The 20,803-nt window shown below is 48.5% G+C and overlaps 1 protein-coding gene across 6 annotated transcripts in view; it reads right to left on the bottom strand.

Moving 5' to 3' along the window:
• Positions 1-16,680: 16,680 nt before the first annotated feature.
• The window catches only part of TRIM62 (tripartite motif containing 62), a 35,461-nt gene continuing 31,338 nt past the window's right edge, over positions 16,681-20,803 (bottom strand). For all 6 annotated transcript variants that reach the window (XM_073570114.1, XM_073570119.1, XM_073570113.1 and 3 more), the window contains one exon: positions 16,681-18,880. In XM_073570114.1, coding sequence (XP_073426215.1) covers positions 18,330-18,880 — 551 coding nt within the window. In that variant the 3' untranslated portion in view covers positions 16,681-18,329. The remainder of the gene's footprint in view (positions 18,881-20,803) is intronic.

Here is a 20,803-nt window from a genome sequence, read left to right as displayed (position 1 = left end):
AGATCTAATGTTGAAAATAATTAAAAAAATAAATCGTGTTATTCTCACCTTCTGGCAACCCCAGGCCTCAGCAATGCTCCCGGCAAGTCCCGTTCCCAGCGATGCCTTGCGACAATAACCCTAGATGACGTAGCATCTTGTGAGACCGCTACGTCATCATAGGTCATTGTCGCAAAGCATCACTGGGAACAGGAGGTGGCAGGAGCATTGCTGAGGCCTGGGGACGCTGCAGGGGCTGCCAGAAGGTGAGAATGTCACAATTTTTTTATTTTAATTTTTTTTACAGGGATATGATACCCAGGGCCTGGAGGACAGTCTCCCCTCCTCTAGACCCTGGGTACCAGCTGCACATTTTCCGCTTACTTTGCGCATGGTGGGCATAGCCACATGCGGAAAGTAAGCGGAACAATGCATTCCTATGTGTGCGGAATTCCCACAATTCCGCAAAAAGAATGAACATGCTACGTATTTTTCCGCGATGCGATTCTGCCGCGGAAAAATACGCATTAGCACAGCATATGCGGAATGCCATTGAATTCAATGGGCTGCTTATTTTATGCGTTTTCGCTGCGAAAAAACGCATACAATCCGCTGGAATTCTGCATGTGTGCACATAGCCTGAACAGCCGAATCAACCCCTGGACACCCCGAATCCAGCCTGAAAAATTCACCAAAATGGGGGTGAAAACCGTAATTACAGAAAAAAGGAGACGTACCAGTGGACTGATTTAACCAGATTATTGAATGCGAATTCAGCCACCGGCAGTGAGGAGCACCAATCATCTTGCCCCGAGATGTGGCAAGACACCGCAAAATTTCTTCAAGTGACTGGTTGGATCTCTCCGTCTGCCCCTTGGTTTCAGGATGGTAGGCTGAGGAGAATGTCAAATCAATACCCAGTCTCTTACAGTTATTGTTAGGTTCTTTAGAAGGACGTAGATCTGGGGATTTATTCTGACAGAATTTTATAGGCTGAACTGGATGGACTAATGTCTTTTTTCGGCCTTACTAACTATGTTACAGAAAGCCCTCCAGAACTTGGACACAAATTGTACCCCTCTATCAGACACCATATTCAGAGGCACACCATGCAACCGCACAACATGCTCAATAAATAACTTGGATAATGTTTAGATAGGTAGTCCTGCCAACGGTACAAAATGTGCCTGTTTACTGAGTCTGTCAACCACTACCCAGACCGCAGTTTTGCCATTGGAAGGAGGGAGATCAGTGATAAAATCCATGGACAAATGAGTCCAAGGTCTATCCAGAATTGGCAATGGCACCAATTTCCCGGCCGGCCAGTTATGAAAGCTCTTAGCATAGGCACAGGTATCACAAGCAGACACAAACACGGTGATGTCAGAAGACTTGGAGGGCCACCAAAACAGTCTAGCCATAGCTCTCCGGGTAGCTGAGACCCCTAAATGCCTACTGAGCAGAGTCATGACACTCCTGGAGAACCGTAAACCGATACTGACCAAGGACGAAGAGCTTATTCTCAGGCAATGACGGAGCAAGAGACTGAGCCTCACAAATCTCCTGCTCCAACTCGGAAGGCTGGGGTGCCTTCCGAGCAACTACCACCCCGTGCTGAAGAATGGAGGAAGGAGGTTCGGGAGGTGATACCGGATCCAAACTGCGAGACAAGGCATCGGCTTTGACATTCTGGGAGCCGAAAGGTGATGGAAAAATGGAACTATGAATAAGAAAGCGACCACCTCGCCTGCCTAGGAGTTAAACGTTTAACCGACTCAATGTAGGACAGGTTATTGTGGTCCATAATCCGGTGAACAGCCCCCTACAAAAAGGGTCTCCATTCCTCAAAAGCCAGTTTTATGGCTAATAACTCCCGATTCCCGACATCATAATTTCTCTCAGCAGGAGAAAATTTCTTGGAGAAAAATGCGTAAGGTCTCAAGTTAGTCAAAGTTGCGGGTCCCTGAGACAACACAGCCCCAATTCCACCTCCGATGCCTCTACCTCAGCAATGAAGGGTTCAGACGGATCGGGCTAAACCAACACAGGAGCAGGCATAAAACATTTTTTCAATGAAGAAAATGCTGTAACTACCAAGGCTGACCAGTCTTTAAAGGGAAGGTGCCGCAAATTTTTTTTGTATTAAAAATGATTATATAAACAATTATTTTTAATACAAGATTAAATTTTTTAACTTTAAATATTTTTTTTATTATTTTTGCAGCCACTGGGCGCTGCCATTTTGCTTTGCAGAAGTGTAAGAGACACTCTGCAAATATGGCTGCCCTGTGCATAGGAGACAGCAGTCGCCGACCCTATTCCTTGCATTGAGCAGCTCCCTGCTGTGATCTGGGCATGCCCCCCCTGGACTGTCCAGATCGCGGCAGAGGGAGGAGATCGGCGCCATTTTGTTGGAGCACACAGTGTATACTGTGAGCTCCAATTTCCCCCTATAATCGCAGGAGGGGCGGTTATAGGAGAATACCAAGGACGGGAGGTGGGGGGAAGGCGCAGAGATGGCAGTGAGGTAATTATCGAGGGAGGGGATGGATGAAGAGGTAGCAGCCTCCGCCCTGCGAATGCCAGTCCTCACACACATACAGCAGTGAGTTGTCTCAGCTCCTGCAGCTGTGGGGGGGTGAGGAGTTTGCACAGCTCAGTCCTATTGTCTCTGTATCTAATCCTCTCCTGTGTGATACTGACTGCTGAGCTGTGTATCTAATCCTATCCTGTGTGATACTGTCTGCTGAGCTGTGTATCTAATCCCATCCTCTGTCACACTGTCTGCTGAGCCATGTATTTAATCCTATCCTGTGTGATACTGAGTGCTGAGCCGTGTATTTAATCCTATCCTGTGTGATACTGTCTGCAGAGCTGTGTATCTAATCCTCTCCTGTGTGATACTGTCTGCTGAGCTGTGTATCTAATCCTCTCCTGTGTGATACTGTCTGCTGAGCCGTGTATCTAATCTCCTGTGTGATACTGACTGCTGAGCCGTGTATCTAATCCTATCCTGTGTGATACTGACTGCTGAGCCATGTATCTAATCCTATCCATGGTGAAATTGTCTGCTGAGCCGTGTATCTAATCCCATCCTCTGTGATACTGACTGCTGAGCCATGTATCTAATCCTATTCTGTGTGATACTGCTGAGCCGTATATCTAATCCTCTTCTTTGTGATAGTCCGCTGAGCCGTGTATCTAATCCCATCCTGTGTGATACTGACTGCTGAGCCGTGTATCTAAACCTCTCCTGTGTGATAGTCTGCTGAGCCATGTATCTAATCCCATCCCGTGTGATACTGTGCTGAGCCATGTATGTATTCCTATCCTGTGTGACACTGACTGTTAAGCCGTGTATCTAATCCTCTCCTGTGTGATACTGTTTGCTGAGCCGTGTATCTAATCCTCTGCTGTGTGTTAGGGGCCCGTCACACATAGCGAGATTGCTGATTTTGTGATGCATCAGCGATCTCGCCAGCTTCAGCTGTGTGTGACATGCATCAGCGATCGCCCCCCCCATCCTGTGTGATACTGACTGCTGAGCCGTGTATCTAATCCTCTTCTGTGTGACAGTCTGCTGAGCCGTGTATCTAATCCCATCCTGTGTGATACTGTCTGCTGAGCCGTGTATCTAATCCCCTCCTGTGTGACAGTCTGCTGAGCCGTGTATCTAATCCCATCCTGTGTGATACTGTCTGCTGAGCTGTGTATCTAAGCATCTCTTGTGTGATACTGTATGCTGAGCCATGTATCTAATCCTATCCTGTGTGATACTGTCTGCTGAGCTCTGTATCTAATCCTATCCTGTGTGATACTGTCTGCTGAGCCATGTATCTAATCCTGCCATGTGTGATACTGACTGCTCAGCCATGTATCTAATCCTATCCTGTGTGATACTGTGCTGAGCCATGTATCTAATCCTATCCTGTGTGATACTGTGCTGAGCCATGTATCTAATCCTATCCTGTGTGATACTGTCTGCTGAGCTCTGTATCTAATCCTATCCTGTGTGATACTGTCTGCTGAGCCATGTATCTAATCCTGCCATGTGTGATACTGACTGCTGAGCCATGTATCTAATCCTCTCCTGTGTGATACTGACTGAGCCATGTATCTAATCCCATCCTATGCGATACTGTATGCTGAGCCGTGTATCTAATCCCATCCTGGATTCGAATCCCACCAAGGACAACATCTGCAAGGAGTTTGTATGTTCTCCCCGTGTTTGCATGGGTTTCCTCCCACATTCCAAAGACATACTGATAGGGAATTTAGATTGTGAGCCCCATCGGGAACAGTGATGATAATGTGTGCAAACTGTAAAGCGCTGCGGAATATGTTGGCGCTATATAAAAATAAAGATTATTATTAATATCCTGTGTGATACTGTCCTGAGCCGTGTATCTAATCCTATGCGTGATACTGACTGAGCCGTGTATCTAATCTTCTCCAGTGTGATAGTCTGCTGAGCCGTGTATCTAATCCTATCCTGTGTGACAGTCTGCTGAGCAGTGTATCTAATCCTCTTCTGTGTGATAGTCTGCTGAGCCGTGTATCTAATCTTTTCTGTGTGATACTGTCTGCTGAGCCGTGTATCTAATCGTCTCCTGTGTGATACTGACTGCTGATCCGTGTATCTAATCCTCTTCTGTGTGATACTGCCTACTGAGCTGTGTATCTAATCCTATCCTGTGTAGTACTGTCTGCTGAGACTTGTGTCTAATCCTCTCCTGTGTGATACTGTCTGCTGGGAGGCGTATCTAATCCTATTCTGTGTGATACTGTGTGCTGAGTCGTGTATCTAATCTTAACCTGTGTGATACTGTTTGCTCAGCCCTGTATCTAATACTCCCATGTGATACTGACTGCTGAGCAGTGTATCTATTCCTCTCCTGTGTGATACTGACTGCTGAGCTGTGTATCTAATCCTCTTCTGTGATACTGTATGCTGAGCCGTGTATCTAATTCCATCCTGTGTAATACTGTACTGAGCTGTGTATCTAATCCTGTCTTGTGTAATACTGACTGCTGAGCCATGTATCTAATCCCATCCTGTGTGATACTGTATGCTGAGCCATGTATCTAATGTTCCCATGTGTGATACTGATTGTATTGTGTGATCTATATGGCGGCGTTATGTGTGATTTATATGGCGCTGTTATGTGTGATTTATATGGCGGTATTATGTGTGATCTATATGGTGGTATTATGTGTGATCTATATGGTGGTATTATGTGTGATCTGTATGGCGGTATTATGTGAGAACACTATGGTGGTATTGTGTGATCTATATGGTGGTATTATGTGAGAACTATATGGCGGTATTATGTGTGATCTGTATGGCGGTATTATGCGTGATCTATATGGTGGTATTATGAGAACTATATGACGGTATTTGTGATCTTTATGGCAGTATTATGTGGGAACACTATGGCAGTATTATCTGCAGAAAGGGGACCAATTCTAGGGTGGTTTTGGCTGAGCACCTGCACATGGGCCTGGGGTAAAAGAGGGGGCAGCATGCCCTCTGGTTAGGTGCAGTCAGGGGAGGGCTGGTGAGGCAGCTGAAGAGAGGGGTCTCATTTTTATCCTTACTATACGGCTACATTTCCCCCCATCCTGATTCCCAGTGTCACCCCGGACTGCGCCTGTCGCCTCGCTTTCACACATCGCCAGGACAGGATGGAGAAGACAGGATCTGAGGAGGGGCATGGGGTCATTGCATGCAAAGTCTGGATCAGAACAGGCCATCAATCAGCAGAAATGTTTCCTGGGTTTGTCAAGCAGATAAGCAGACGGTCCATCCATGTGTATAAAAGACAGCGCTCCACGCACCAAACAGGGTGCCCGCCATAGACCAGCACACTGCTCTCCTGAAATACTCTGTGCCGCTGTCACCCTGCTCCCTCTACCATATATCTCCCAGACTCCTTTCTGCCTGCCATTCTCGGTGACTGTCTACTTGTCAGTATAACTTTGCAGTCACCAACAAAATGGTTGCTCACTGTGTTCATCCTCTCTTATAACTTAGGCCTCTTTCACACATCAGTTTTTTTTCCATCAGTCACAATCCGGCGTTTTTTTTTAAAAAAACGGATCCAGCAACTGTTTTTTTCTCATAGACTTGTATTAGCGACGGATTGCCGCACGTTTCATCCATCAATCGACGGATCCGTCTGAAATTCTGTGTCCATCGGCCGGAGACGACGGACAAAGTAACGTTTTTTGTCTACGTCGAAAAGTCGGACAGCGATGGATCCAGCGCCATCCGTCGTTGGTTATAATGGAAGCCTATGGGCGCAGGATCCGTCACTGTCCATCAAAAGAAGGAATCCGGCGACGGATTCCGTTTTTTAAACGTGATCATGGCCGGAAAAATTTCTATTCCTTTAATTTAACCCCTACAGCTGTGTTTTCCATTCTGGCACATAAAAATCTCTCAGCACAAGGGACAAAGTTTACCTCAAGCTACAGCTGCTGTGAGGGATCCATAAAAAAAATGATCCGTCGCATCTGTTTTTCACAATCTGCGCAGGATCCGTTTTTTCCACCCTTTGACGGACTGCTACTGATTGGAAAAAACTGATGTGTGAAAGAGGCCTTAGCAAACACCCAGGAGGGGAGGAGAGGAGTGACATCACACCCATGTCATCAGACTCAGCCTATATTTACTGCAGGGCAGTGAGCTACAGTAGTTGTACACTAGGTTTTTGTCAAATTTCAGTAGCTGCTCCCCCTAGTGTTTAACAGTGGAAATACCAAAGCTTTTAAAATTATTTTTAATATTTTACCAAATTATAAACAAATGATATTTTTTAAGAAAATTTAAATCTTTACATTTTTTCAATTGCTGTAAAAAATCTTTTTTGATGGCACCTTCCCTTTAAGATCAGCCCCCTTTATGAGTGAGGTCAGTGAGAGGCTTGACCACCTGAGAAAACCCTCAATAATAATTAGCAAACCCCAAAAAGCGCTGAAGACCTCTCAGGTCTTTGGGTTGCACCCAATCAACAATGGCATGTACCTTTCCAGGGTCCATGCGAAACCCTTTAGCAGACAGAATGACCCCAAGAAAGGACAGCTCTTGAACAAAAAAACACACTTCTCAGGTTTAGCGAACAGCAAATTCTCCCGTAACCTATGGAGAACTGCCCACAGATGACCCAAGTGAGATTCCTTGTCAGATGAAAATACCAGGATGACATCTAAATATATCACCACAAAGCGCCTGATGAAGTTGGAAAAAACATTATGAATGAAATCCTGAAACTAAGCTGGCACATTGGTGAGACCAGAGGGCATAACCAAGTTTTCAAACAAACCCTCAGAGGTGAGAAATGCCATTTTCCACTCATCTTCCTCCCAAATACGAATAAGCTTATATGCTCCCCTGAGGTCTAACTTGGAAAACCACTTAGCCCCAGACAATTGGTTGAAAAGATCAGAGCTAAGCAGGAGAGGGTAAGTATTTCTCACTGTAATCTTATTAATTTCACAAAAATCGAGGCAAGGGCGTAAACCACCATCTTTTTTCTTAACAAAAAAAAATCCAGCAGCCACAAGAGAGACAGAGGGACGAATGTGTCCTTTACGAAAACTTTCAGAGACATACTCCTTCATAGCAGAAGTTCCGGGCCAGAAAGATTGTACAGATGGGCCTTGGGAAATTTAGCACACAGGAGCGACGTAGTGGTAAAAGCTCAGCCTCTTTTTTGGAAAACACGTCCTTAAAATCCTTCAGGTACTCCGGAATACCCTCCAGATTAAAGGACGTCACCAGTACTGTAGAAAGACAGCCTTTAGATCAATTAGGCTCTCAGTTTACAATATCCCAAGATTCCCAGTCAATAACAGGATTATGTAACTGTATCCAGGGGAATCCCAACACCAGTCCCGCTGGAAGATTGTCCAGAACAAAACATGAGATCCGTTCCTGATGCAAGGAACCCACCTTGAGGAGGAACTCCTCCGAGACAAAATTAACAATGTCTTAACCAGCGGAGTCTTATCAATAGCAATGATGTGAATTGGTTTCAAGCCTACCAGTCCCTATCTGACACTTAGACACCAAGCATGAATCAATGAAGTTCATGGATGACCCACAGTCCACAAAACCTGAAGTTACCCCATAACAAAGTTCCAACTCCAACATTTTTTGACATGAGGAAAAAGGTAACTGAGAGTCTGGGTGATCTCGGCAGTCACCCAGACTTTCCCGGCTACTTGCTAGTCGGTGGGAGAGAGGCAGTCCTTTTTCCAATGTTCAGGATCTCCACAGTAAAAACATAATCTCCCCTCTCGTCGTTGCCTCCACTACTTCTCCTTCAGGTCGGTGGCCCCTACCTCCATAGGTTCAGTATAGGGTGCCACATCGAAATTAGCCAGCTGTAAAGGAGTCTCTTGTCGCATTACACCTCTCTCCCGCAACCTCCCGTCCATACGAATGGCCTGAGTCATAACCTGCCCCAAGGAGCCGGGTGGCGGATGGAGAGCCAGAGCGTCCTTAAGATGATCCGACAGTCCTCTACTGAACTGACATCTAATTGCAGAGTCATTCCAGGTAACTTCGGTGGGCCACCGCCTGAACTCAGAGCAATATCATTCGGCGGTGAGTTTGCCCTGGAAGAGACCCATGATCGTGGCCTCTGCCACCCTGACCTGGTCTGGTTCGTCAAAAATCAGTCCTAAGTCCTCAAAGAACCTATCCACAGACATATGTTCAGGGACAGTAGCAGGTAATGAAAAATCCCAAGTCTGGGGACCTTCCCGGAGCAACAAAATAATTATCCCCACCTGTTGACTCTCATCCCCAGAGAATTGGGGTCTCAAGGAGAAAAGCGACTTACAACTCTCCCTGAATGTACAGACTGCGGAGACCTGCATTGGCGTGCACGGTGCATTCCCCCTCCCACTAGACCCCCCCAAATAAAACAAACACAGGCCAGGGATGGGTTGAACAGGTCGGTCACAGTTTATTAGATTACACCATGCGGGGAGGGGCAAACTACGCTCCACAACTGGCTCAATCGCCGCAGGTCCCGCCTGTGATAGACATGCGAGCTGGCCAATGAGGGTTACGAACCCTTGCCCCTCCTGGCATTTCACCAGGGGTCAGCCGAGGAGAGAGGAAGCACTGACCCCTGGTACCTGAATATAACCCCTGTGCATGTGGCTGGCCGCCCCTTCCTCTTTTCCCCCATTGGTCATTCGGGGGGACCCAGTAGAGCATCACCTGGAGGGAATAGTGGGAGGGGGGAATTCTGGTACCGCAATCTGACCCTCTAGCTAAATCTATGGGGGCTACGTAGTCAGTGGCACGTTCCTTAGTCAGATCCATGCCTGCCAGGAGCGTGGAACGAGATATCTATGGGGTCTGAGTGTCTACAGGCAGATTGGGAAATAGAACCCTGAATAGACCTAACCGTTTCAGAGAGCTCATTTTGAAGTGGGCAGGGCTCTATGTTCAACAGACAAATCCTGCATCATTTGAGTCAGGCTAGACATCTGATCCGCCAGCGTGAAAAGCGGATCCATAAAGAGAGGAGTAAAGGAAAAAAAACTGTCAATGGTCAGTTATAATGTCACGCTGCAGCTATGCAGGTAACTGCAACCTCCACTAGATGGCAATAGAGTGGAAGGAAGGTAACAAGTCTGCAAGAGCAGACCTGCAGTGCTGCAGCGAAGCTACCACCAGGTGGCAGCAGAATAGTCAAACAAGCCGAGTCAAAACCTAGACTGTCACACAGTACCAAGGGAAAAAAAACAAGCACAGAGTCGGTGGAGAACCAAAGGGTGAATACCAGACAAGAGGCAGAAGTACCAGGGACCAGAGGCAAAGTCAAGTCAGAGTCTAAGCTGCGTCAGACACCGGGAAATCCAAAAGCAATCAGGAAACACTAAGACAGGACAGGCAGAGAGGGAAGAACAGACATGGGCAAGGTCAGGAAGCGCAGCAGGACCAATCAGGGTACTACCAGAGTCAGATACTCACTCCGTAGGCAAAAAAATATAATTGACATGGCCTGCAGAACGCAGCAGGAAGGAATAGCAGACCTGAACCCAAAACGAGGCCAAGCAAAGTTAACCTTTGACATGATCAGCCTGGGAAAAGGGCAGATAGTACTCAAAAGCCAGACTGGATCATGACAACACCTTTCATGTTCATTCCCCACCTATAAAGCTCAGGGAATATAATATACACCTGTTTATATGGGATATGTGTTCATGCTCCTATTATCTACACATTTCATGTTCATTCCCCACCTATAAAGCTCAGGGAATATAATATACACCTGTTTATATGGGATATGTGTTAATTCCCCTATTACCTACAGATATATCATGTTCATTCCCCACCTATCAAGCTCAGGAACAACATGGAATGTGTTGATTTCCTAATTGTCTACATATAATTCATGTTCGTTTCATATCCAAGATGCATAAGAAATCTGTAATACCTCTCCATATCTTTGGACCTATAAGTTATTATGTTCATTCTTTTTCTTTATTCCTTTTCTTCGTTCTTTTTAGTACTTCCCGTTTATATGTTCCCTCCGTGTTTGCGTAGGGAATTAAGATTGTGAGCCCCATCAGGGACAGTGCCAATAATATCTTGAAAGCGCTGTGGAATTAAAAGCGCTATATAAATGAGTGAAATAAATAAAAAAATAAATAAATACAAAGTAGGTTGGAGGAGTGGTGTGGAAGGAGGAGGTCGAAGAGGTCAGGAGAAGGACCGAGAAGCCTGAGGGGGAGCTTGGCCAGAGAAGCTTGTAGGGAGGTTCAGGGGAGCTTGCAGGAAGAGGACAGAAGACACTGGGGGTGGAAAAGAACAGAGAAACTAGGGCAGAAGGACAGAGCAGCATGAATGAAAGTTAGAGAAGCCCAGGAAGAGAACAGAAGAACCTGAAGGGAGGAGTCAGGAGGTGGGTAATAATTTTTTTCTGCCAAGGGTGATTTGGATATTTCTACCATCCTTCGGGGGCTGTGCAAATTGTTTGCTAACTCTGCCCACAAATTATGTCCTGACGCTGGCACTGGTGTCAGGACATAATTTTTAATTGCAAGCTCCTCAGCGTTCAGTAGTGAACCCTGTGTGCTCGTGCTCTCAGAGCAAGAAGAAATTAATGAGCTGACAGCCGTCAACATACACCTGCCAGCCCAAGTACTGCGATCCCTGAGAATTTGACCGGGACCAGATAAAAGGACATCAAGGGACTGTAAACAGACTTGATGTTCCCTGTCCCTGCTGTAGAACAAAGAAGGATGAACGAGCCATGAAGATGGGTCGCCCTCACACCCAGGGCTGTGGGGTACTCGGTACCGGGCCCGATGAGCTTCAATGGGAGATGTCACAGCAGCTGGGACCCGGCCCACGGCCTTGGGCGCCCATTGTAAAAAGGAGAATGTTCAGTGTGCTTATGGTAGTGAAAGTTTATAAGTGATTTGTGACGCCACCTGTGGTATTCGGCAATAGAGATGTAAGCCGACGCTGCAGACAGATCCTCTGGGACAGATGGTGTGGTGCAGCAGTGAAGGTATAGCCCTCCACAGGCAGGGCTGTAGTCCCAGGGCAGTGTAGGTGAAGTGACACTTAGATGATGTAGTGTCAGGCGCGAGGGATGCAGCAGTGCTGGGCAGGTTGGTGCAGGAATAAGTGGAGTACACCAGGGCATGTAGTTCCAAAGCTTTACTCAGTCTGTTGTACAAACAGGTGCCTGCTTCCGTGCCGTGTCCTCCGGGTCAGGGACTCAGTCAACCTCCAGGCCAGATGGGATACCCCTTTCCAACACTCCGCCAACATATGTGCCTTTTCTGAACGTCTCCTCTTATAGCGCCTTTGAGTGAAGTACTCCTTGTACTGAGTTACACTGGAGTTCCTCCTGTCAGATGTTCCTATGAACTCTACTTGTACGGCAGACAGCTGTAGCCTGCTTCGGGGACTCCTTGCTACTAAGTCACGGCTCACTAATATGTTGCTTTTGTGCCCCCAAGTCTTGTGTGGGAATAAAGCGGTCACTACTTCTATTCCTCCGGTGTCTGCTGCAGGACCATTAGTAACCGTACAACCTTGGGGACCGGACCACGGCCTTGCGCTTAGAACTTGAAAAGGGTTCTCCTCTAACCCTGGTCCTTGTTCCCTTATTCTCCTCACGTTCCGTGCTAATCCTTCTTCCCAATGGAGAATCAAGTTCCTTTATCTCTTTCCTGTGCCAGCAGACCCAGATCACTGTGGCCTGCTGCAGCACTTCCTTCTTCCATCCCTCTCCCGGTGATCTTCTCTGTCTCACATTCTGTCCTTCTACATCCTCACTCACTGACTGAGTGTAAGACTGACTCAACTCTTCCCGCTCTTTTGGTGCTAACTACTAAACTCCACCCACCTCTCCCAGCATGTTTCGTGTTCCAAGCAGGGAGCCACCAAGGGGTGCTTTGCTATACTCCAAGCAGGGAGCCGCCGAAGGTGCTTTGCTACACTACTTTGTGGTGTAGGGTGCAGGTGTTGGAGTGTGGTCAGGTGTTTCCACCTTACCTGGATGGTGGGGCACCACACCTCAGGAGGAGCTGCAGTACCTCTGTGGCGACTGAGCCTCAGGGGCGCCACAAAGACAGCAAGCAGAGTAGTTTGGAGGAGGCTAGAGGAGCCTGAAGAGGACAAAGGAATCTGAGGGGAGAAAGACTGAGAAGCCTGATGGAGGGGAAGTCAGGAATAGGACATAAGACCCTGGAGGAAGGAGGAGAAAAGAGGAGCCAGAGGTGACTGACAGTGGAGCCTGGAGGGAGGTTAAAGAAGTCTGAAGGAAGAGGACAGAGGGAAGGAGCCAAGAGGACAGAGGAGTCTAATGGAGTACAGAGGAACCTGGAGAACAGGAGTATCAAGGAAGAGGACAGAGGAGCTTGGAGGAGGAATCATGAAGAGAACAGAAGAGCCCGAATAATGACCATGAAGATGACAGAGGAGCCTGGAGGAGCACAGAGGAGTCTGAAAGAGGACAGCTAAGTTTGAAGGACGGGGACCAAGTAATCTGAAGGAGACATAATGATGCCAGAGGAACCTGGTGCAAGAGAACAGATGAGTCTGAAGGAGGAGAGTGAAGGAGCAGGACAGATGTGCCTGGAGAAAGAGGACTCTCACGGAGAAGGATGAGATTTTGAAGGACGAGGAGTATGACCAAGGACGACAGAGGAGTCAGGAAGTGGAGAACATGAGTCTGAAGAAGGAGCCATAAAGAGGACAGAAGAGTGTGAAAGAGGAGGACTGATTAGTCTGAAGGAGTGAGCCATGAAGAGTATAGAGGAGCCTGGCTGAGGATAGTGGAGAGGGGAGGAGGACAAAGGAGTCTGGAGCATAGGAGAGCGGGTATGGCTGTACCTCTCATGGAGAACACAAAAGTGCTTAGGGGAGTCGAGGAAGATAGTTGCCTGCCTGAAGATCCACATATCAGACTGATCATACAGTGCTGGATCCCAGGCACTTTTGTCAGGGTTTCTGTTGCAACAACTGTATTCCGTCAGGGACCCCAACGCAGCCATTCACTTGAATGAAGCAGACATTTCCTGTGTGAACTGTATGGCTTCCTTCTGGGTGTAAACAGAAAGTGACTCTTGGTTCCATTAAAGTGCATGGCTGAATCTGGGCTCTGCAGATAGCACAGGCCAGTCTCCAGACTGGTGGCTTTTATTTAAACCAGGGTTCCCCAACTTCAGTCCTCAAGGCCCACCAACAGATCATGTTTTCAGGATTTCCTTTGCATTGCACAGGTGAAGCAATTATCACCTGTGCAATACTAAGGAAATCCTGAAAACATGATCTGTTAGTGGGCCTTGAGGACTGGAGTTGGGGAACCCTGATCTAACTGATACACTGCAACAAGGTCCCAACTGTGTGAGCAGAACAAGGTCAGCACAAGTGCTCTGCTGTAGCCTCGAGGTGCATTTACACTACGTGATTATCAAGAGAAAGCGCTGTGACAAAGTCACTGGTAAAGTTCTGGAGGGGAGATATGTTTCGCTGCGCTTAATGGCGTCCGTGATGTAAAACCCAGAGATTTTCCTCCAGCACACTAAGTGCAGTTAGGGGTTAACAGCTAAAGTGTTTCATGGGCTGGGTTTTTGTGGACAACATAGAGCAGGTGGGAAGATGTCCACCTTATCTCCACCCCAGGGTGTAGTCTGGGGCTTAAATAGCTGGCCTCCAGAGGCAGTAGTTGTTCAGTGTCTGGAGAGGAACACTCCAGATGAGTGGTTGTGCTGGAACCAACCAGAACCATGTGTGTTCTGCTAGCGGTGAGCCCCGCTATCTGAAGGACTGTTACCATTTTGTTTTGCCCAGAGGGCTGTATTTTACTTCACCTTGGGTTATGACACATATAATAAACCAAAGGAAGTCTTAAAGAGACAGTGTTCCCATGTCTACCTCCGTGTACAGCTGAGTGAGCCGATCTACCACAGCGAGTTTTCTAATAATCCATTGTAAACAGCCTACCGCCTCTCCGACAATTTAGTAAAAGGGTCTTTGGTTGCGTGAAAGGATTTTTTGATATGGTTCTACAGATGTGCTGCCGAGAACAAAGGGAGCCCAATTACTGCTCATTGTGCTTCTTGAGCCCGGTCTGCCATTGAACGACAACTGGAGCATTATGGTTACAATCACAGATCTGCGTGGAGAAATATACTATCACCTTATACCATGGGAACGGACCTCAAATTACATTCCACCTTCACGTCAGGTCTTGGAGCCCTGGAACTGAGAGCAAGCGGGACACAGGATCTTTCCTCACCATGCGCTCTGCTATTATCTCCATGTATAGGTGGAGAATTATTTTGTGACGTTCTGCTGCAATAGATGCAGGTGGAGACCAGAGTCTCCCGTGAACCACTCATTTTATTATGTCCCGGCATGGACAGTGCAGCCCCTTTACATTCATTACGCCCTTTACAGGCGCCCAGCCAGTGGGGCTCCAGCCATCTTACATAGATTTGCTGCTCATGTTAGGGAGCAGCCAATCATTCAGGTACTGGTGCCTTCTACTGCAAGAGTCCTTATAAAAGGCCAGTCCATTAAATAATGATACCCTTTAATGTAGGAGTCCTCTTAAAAGGCTGGTCCATCAAATAATGAATAGTTTTTATTTTTGCAGAGATATTAGCTTGTAAACGTTGGGTGATCATTATAATTCCAAGGGGGTGTTACCAGAGATTCTCCTCTGGGGGAGTGTACTTTATCCCCTGCATGCCATTGACCAATCATAAACAAGAGACGTAATCCTGTGTAGTATAGCATCACAAAACAATCACTGACATCAGGGAGATGAGTCAAAGAAAACACTGCGGCAGCCAGCAAAGGCGCCCAATCAGTGAAATCCTAGGTGCAATGCTCCCTGGGAAATACAAATATGCAAATAAAGTCCGTGGAGCCTCATTTAAGAGTTTCAAACACGGGACCAGCCAGATCTTCCTCCAGGGAAGGACCCAGCCAAGGAGTGGCTCTTTTCGGAAACCATTACCACCATATTAAGTGGCCCTTTAAGTCAATATCCAGCTCTTTACGAGTTTACAGATATGACAAGGGAAATACCAAGGCCAGGAATCCATCTACAGACAGCTGTTTCGGGGTGTTGCCCCTCATCAGTGTGGAGTAGGATTCTGGCTGGATGGGAGCAAGGCCTAGTAGACCAACATCACGAAACAATCACTGACCTCAGGGAGACCAGTCAAAGAAAACACTGCGGCAGCCGGCAAAGGCGCCCAATCAGTGAAATCCTAGGTGCAATGCTCCCTGGGAAATACGAATATGCAAATAAAGTCAGACAGACAGCTGTTTCGGGGTGTTGCCCCTCATCAGTGTGGAGTAGGATTCTGGCTAGGTGGTTTGACTGGTCTCCCTGAGGTCAGTGATTGTTTTGTGATGTTGGTCTACTAGGCTTTGCTCCCACCTAGCCAGAATCCTACTCCACACTGATGAGGGGCAACACCCCGAAACAGCTGTCTGTGGATGGATACCTGGCCTTGGTATTTCCCTTGTCATATCTGTAAACTTGTAAAGAGCTGGATATTGACTTAAAGGGCCACTTAATATGGTGGTAATGGTGGTTTCCGAAAGGAGCCACCCCTTGGCTGGGTCCTTCCCTGGAGGAAGATCTGGCTGGTCGCGTGTTTGAGACTCTTAAATGAGGCTCCACGGACTTTATTTGCATATTCGTATTTCCCAGGGAGCATTTCACCTAGGATTTCACTGATTGGGTGCCTTTGCTGGCTGCCGCAGTGTTTTCTTTGGTCTCCCTGAGGTCAGTGATTGTTTCGTGATGTTGGTCTACTAGGCCTTGCTCCCTCCTAGCCAGAATCCTACTCCATACTGATGAGGGGCAACACCCCGAAACAGCTGGCTGTGGATGGATACCTGGCCTTGGTATTTCCCTTGTCATATCTGTAAACTCGTAAAGAGCTGGATATTGACTTAAATGGCCACTTAATGTGGTAATGGTGGTTTCCGAAAGGAACCACCCCTTGGCTGGGTCCTTTCCTGGAGGAAGATCTGGCTGGTCCCGTGTTTGAGACTCTTAAATGAGGCTCCACGGACTTTATTTGCCTGTGTAGTATAGAGCAGAGTGTGATGCAAACACTTCCAGATTTCTCAGGGCAGTGAGTGTGGGGGAAGGAGAATAAAGTAAAGCTGAATGTGATTACAAACACTTCCAGATAGCTCAAGTCAGTCAGTGTTGGGAAGAAGCTCAAGTCAGTCAGTGTGGGGGAAGAAGAATACAGCAAGCCAATCATTGTGGGGAAAAATACAATAGAATGTGATTACAAACACTTTCAGATCTCTCGGGTAGTACAGTGTATTGAGGGAGAATACAGCAGAGCTGAGTGTGATGCAAACATTTCCAAATCTCTCAGGGCAGTCAGTGTGGGGTAGGGAGTATACAGAAGAGCTTAATGTAACTACCAACACTTCCAGATCTTCTTGCGGCGGTCAGTGGGGGAGGGGGGATACAGCAGAGTCTGATTACAAACACTGCCAGATATCTTCTCACAACAGTACCAGTGAGTGCAGAGAGGGGCAAAGCTCCAGTTGCAGACATATTTGCAGTCACACTCAGCTGTTCTGTATTCTCCTTCCCCCACACTGTTTGCCATGAGAGGGGATCTGGAAGTGTTTGTAATCACACCCAACTCTGCTTTATGCTACATTTATACTACACAGTAGGTGCAGAAATCACGGCACATTTCTTTCTCACTTGCAGGATGCCTTCTTATTATTAGTTCATGTCATACAGGTATCCAGAGCCCCAGAGGAGACTCTCAGGTAACGCCCCCTTGGACTCATCAGAAATTAACAGCTAAAGTTTACAAGTCTCCACTCTGGAGAGGAAATGACAAATAACTGCAGCCGCTGTCCCATCTCGTGGCCAGTGTAACATGCTCTTCGGCTAGTTTCACATTAGTGTATGGAGGCGCTGCGGAGGGATGCAGACTTCCTCCGTTCAGCTCCGCCCACTGCCACGCCTCCTCCGTTCAGCCCCGCCTACATCGGCATGCGGTCTGCGTACCCTATCTTTAGCATTGGGGATGTATGCGGATGCCTCCGCATGCGTCTTTTTGACGGTGCGGCGACCGAGCTTCACGGAGGAAGTCTGCATCCTTCCACAGCTCCTCCATACGCTAGTGTGAAACTAGCCATACTGGTGAAGGGTGCAGCTGGCCAGTCTTCTCAGCTTCATAACAGACAATTTAAGTTCTTTGTCGTTGATTGCTGTCAGTGAATGATTGTTGCAGTGAGGCGACTGCAAATCCCATCCTCACTAACTGTAAAGCCAATCCTGATCTTGTCCTGCTAACACAGCTGAGCTCGGCTACACACATTACCATTCACTGACAGTAAGCAGAGATCTGGAAAATTGAGATATCGATGGTCTGTCACCAGTGACGACGCTTCCTATCCAGGAGACAGGCCCTTTAATAGTGCATCATAGGTATAGTAATCCGCTATGTGCGTATTGTAGTGTGTGTGGATGTGCTGCTGACCACTCCAGCCATGGCTTCACCGCCTGCATGATATCCCCGTCCATTAATATGTTATAATGATGTAATGATGCAGGTCACCGATGGCACCGCTCACAACAAGCAATGACCTTAGCGGAGGCAACATGAGGACTAATGACCGGGTCTGGACTAGAAAAGGCAGTGGTCAGGCCGGTCTTGCCTGGACATGGACATTCATCTGGTGGTCCGAGGCCAATTACCCAACTAACATTGTCAGGGAGGAAGTAAGTCATGAACGCTGCAGACAATCATGGGGGATAAATTGTGAGCTACATTCCATCCTGCCCGCTCTTCTCAGGGCACACTCATATCCGCACGGTGTTGATTCGCAGCGGTTGCACGTTCTTGCCGTTGGCATGGCTCTGCCCGGGGCTGAAGTATGAGCACAATTTTCCAGGAAACTTTTCCCGGAATGTGTAGAGCCAGGACATGTCATCAGCATTGTAGAAGATGAGGAGCCCCTTGTCATAGTCCAGGTAGACCCCCACTTTCTCCAGTTTGCTCCTAACGTTGAGCCGCGTCCATGGCTCGGTGCAGGCGCTGTAGCGGTTCCCATCGTGCATTACGATGCAGTAGAAGCCTTTCCCCGGCTGGATCTGGATACTTCCCTTCCGACTCACGGCTTCATAGGCCAGTCCGATCATCCATTGAGTTTTATCTGAGACCACCACCTCCCAGTAATGCACCCCCCCATCAAAGACCTGGGTGCCCAGCACCGACACCTCCACGTCAAACCTCTTTGGGGAGTCCTGGAGCGGCTGGGGGTGGAGGTTACCATAGGCCACAATAGTACAGTCGTCTGAGAGGATCAGGCGCTGATGAGCGGTGACGGGATCCAAAGTGAGCACGGCCGGAACTGAAAAACAAGAATCAGGATTACTACTGTGTCATGTGACCAGGAACGTGCACCACCCAACTCCAGAAATTGGAGAAACTCTGAGCAGAAATCATAAGGAAGGCTCTGCAGGATCCCCCCCCCCAGGATAACAGGAGGGGCTCAGAGCAGGATCCACCTCACAGGGTAACAGGAGGGGCTCAGAGCAGGATCCACCCCCAAGGTAACAGGAGGGGCTCGGAACAGGATCCTCCCCACAGGATAACGAGGGGTTCAGAACGTGATCCACCCCCCTAAGGTACCAGGATGAGTTCGGAACAGAATCCAAGCCCTCAGGGTAGCAGGAGGGGCTCATAACAGGATCCTCCCCACAGGATAACGAGGGGTTCAGAACGTGATCCACCCCCCTAAGGTACCAGGAGGGGGTTCGGAACAGAATCCAAGCCCTCAGGGTAACAGGAGGGGCTCAGAGCAGGATCCACTGCCCCAGGGTAACGGGAGAGGCTCAGAGCAGGATCTCATCCCAGGGTAACAGAGGGGCTCAGAGCAGGATGCACCCCCCAGAGTAACAGGAGGGGTCTAGAGCAAGATCCACCTTGCAGCGTTAACAGGAGGGGCTCAGAGAAGGATCCACCTCACAAAATAACGAGGGGTTCAGAACAGGATCCACCCATCTAGAGTGACAGGAAGGGTTCGGAACAGGATTCCCCCTCCTATGGTAACATGAGGGGCTCGGAGCAGGATCCCCCCCAGGGTAACAGGAGGGGCTCAAAGCAGGATCCACTCCCCCAAAGTAACAGGAGGGGCCCAGAGCAGGATCCACCCCGCAAGGTAACAGGTGAAGCTCAGAACAAGATCAACGCCTCCCCAGGTTAACAGGAGGGGCTCAGAACAGGATCCACCCCGCAGGGTAACAGGAGGGGCACAGAGCAGGATCCACCCCACTGGGTAACATGAGAGGCTCAGAGCTAATCCACCCCACAGGGTATCAGGAGGGTCTCAGAACAGGATCCACCCACCCGTAGTAACAGGTGGGATTCAGAACAGGAACCAAACCCTCAGCGTTACAGAAAGGGCTCAGAGCAAGATCCACCCCCAATGTAACTGGAGGGGCTTAGAACAAGATCCACCCCCTAGGGTAACAGGAGGGGATAAGAACAGGATCCACCCCACAGAGTAACTGGAGGGGCTCCGAGCAGGATCCACCCCACAGGCTAACAGGAGGAGATCAGAGAAAGATCCACCCTGCAGGATAACGGGAGAGGTTCAGAGAAGGATCCACCCCACGTGATAACAGGAGGGACTCCGAGAAGGATCCACCCACCCAGGGTAACAGGAGGGGCTCAGAACGAGATCCACTCCGCAGGGTAACAGGAGGGGCTCAGAACAAGATCCACTCCGCAGGGTAACAGGAGAAGGTCAAAACAGGATCCCCCCCCCAGGGTAACAGAAGGGGCACAGAACAGGATCCACCCCGCTGGGTAACAGGAGGGGCTCAGAGCAGGATCCACTCACCCGTAGTAACAGGAGTGATTCAGAAAAGGTTCCAAACCCCCAGGGTAACAAGAAGGGCTCAAAGCAGGATCCATCCCCAAGGTAACAGAAGGGGCTTAGAGCAAGATCCACCCCCTAGGGGAACAGGAGGGGATAAGAACAGGATCCACCCCGCAGAGTAACTGGAGGGGCTCCGAGCAGGATCCACCATCCAGGGTAACAGGAGAGGCTCAACCCAGCAGGGTAACTGGGTGAGATCAGAGAAGCATCCACCCTGCGGGGTAACATGAGGAGATCAGAGAAGGATCCACCTCGCAGGGTAACAGGAAGGTCTCAGAACAGGATCCACCCCCCGGGTAACAGGAGGGGCTCAGAACAGGATCCACCCCCCCAGGGTAACAGGAGAGGCTCAGAAAAGGATCCACCCCGCAGGGTAACAGGAGGGGCTCA

Source organism: Dendrobates tinctorius, unplaced genomic scaffold (genome assembly GCF_039654945.1).
Source record: "Dendrobates tinctorius isolate UK_male_01 unplaced genomic scaffold, ASM3965494v1 ptg000028l, whole genome shotgun sequence".
NCBI lineage: Eukaryota > Metazoa > Chordata > Amphibia > Anura > Dendrobatidae > Dendrobates > Dendrobates tinctorius.
Note: the sequence above shows the minus strand (reverse complement) of the source record. Positions and strands in the feature narration are given on the sequence as shown.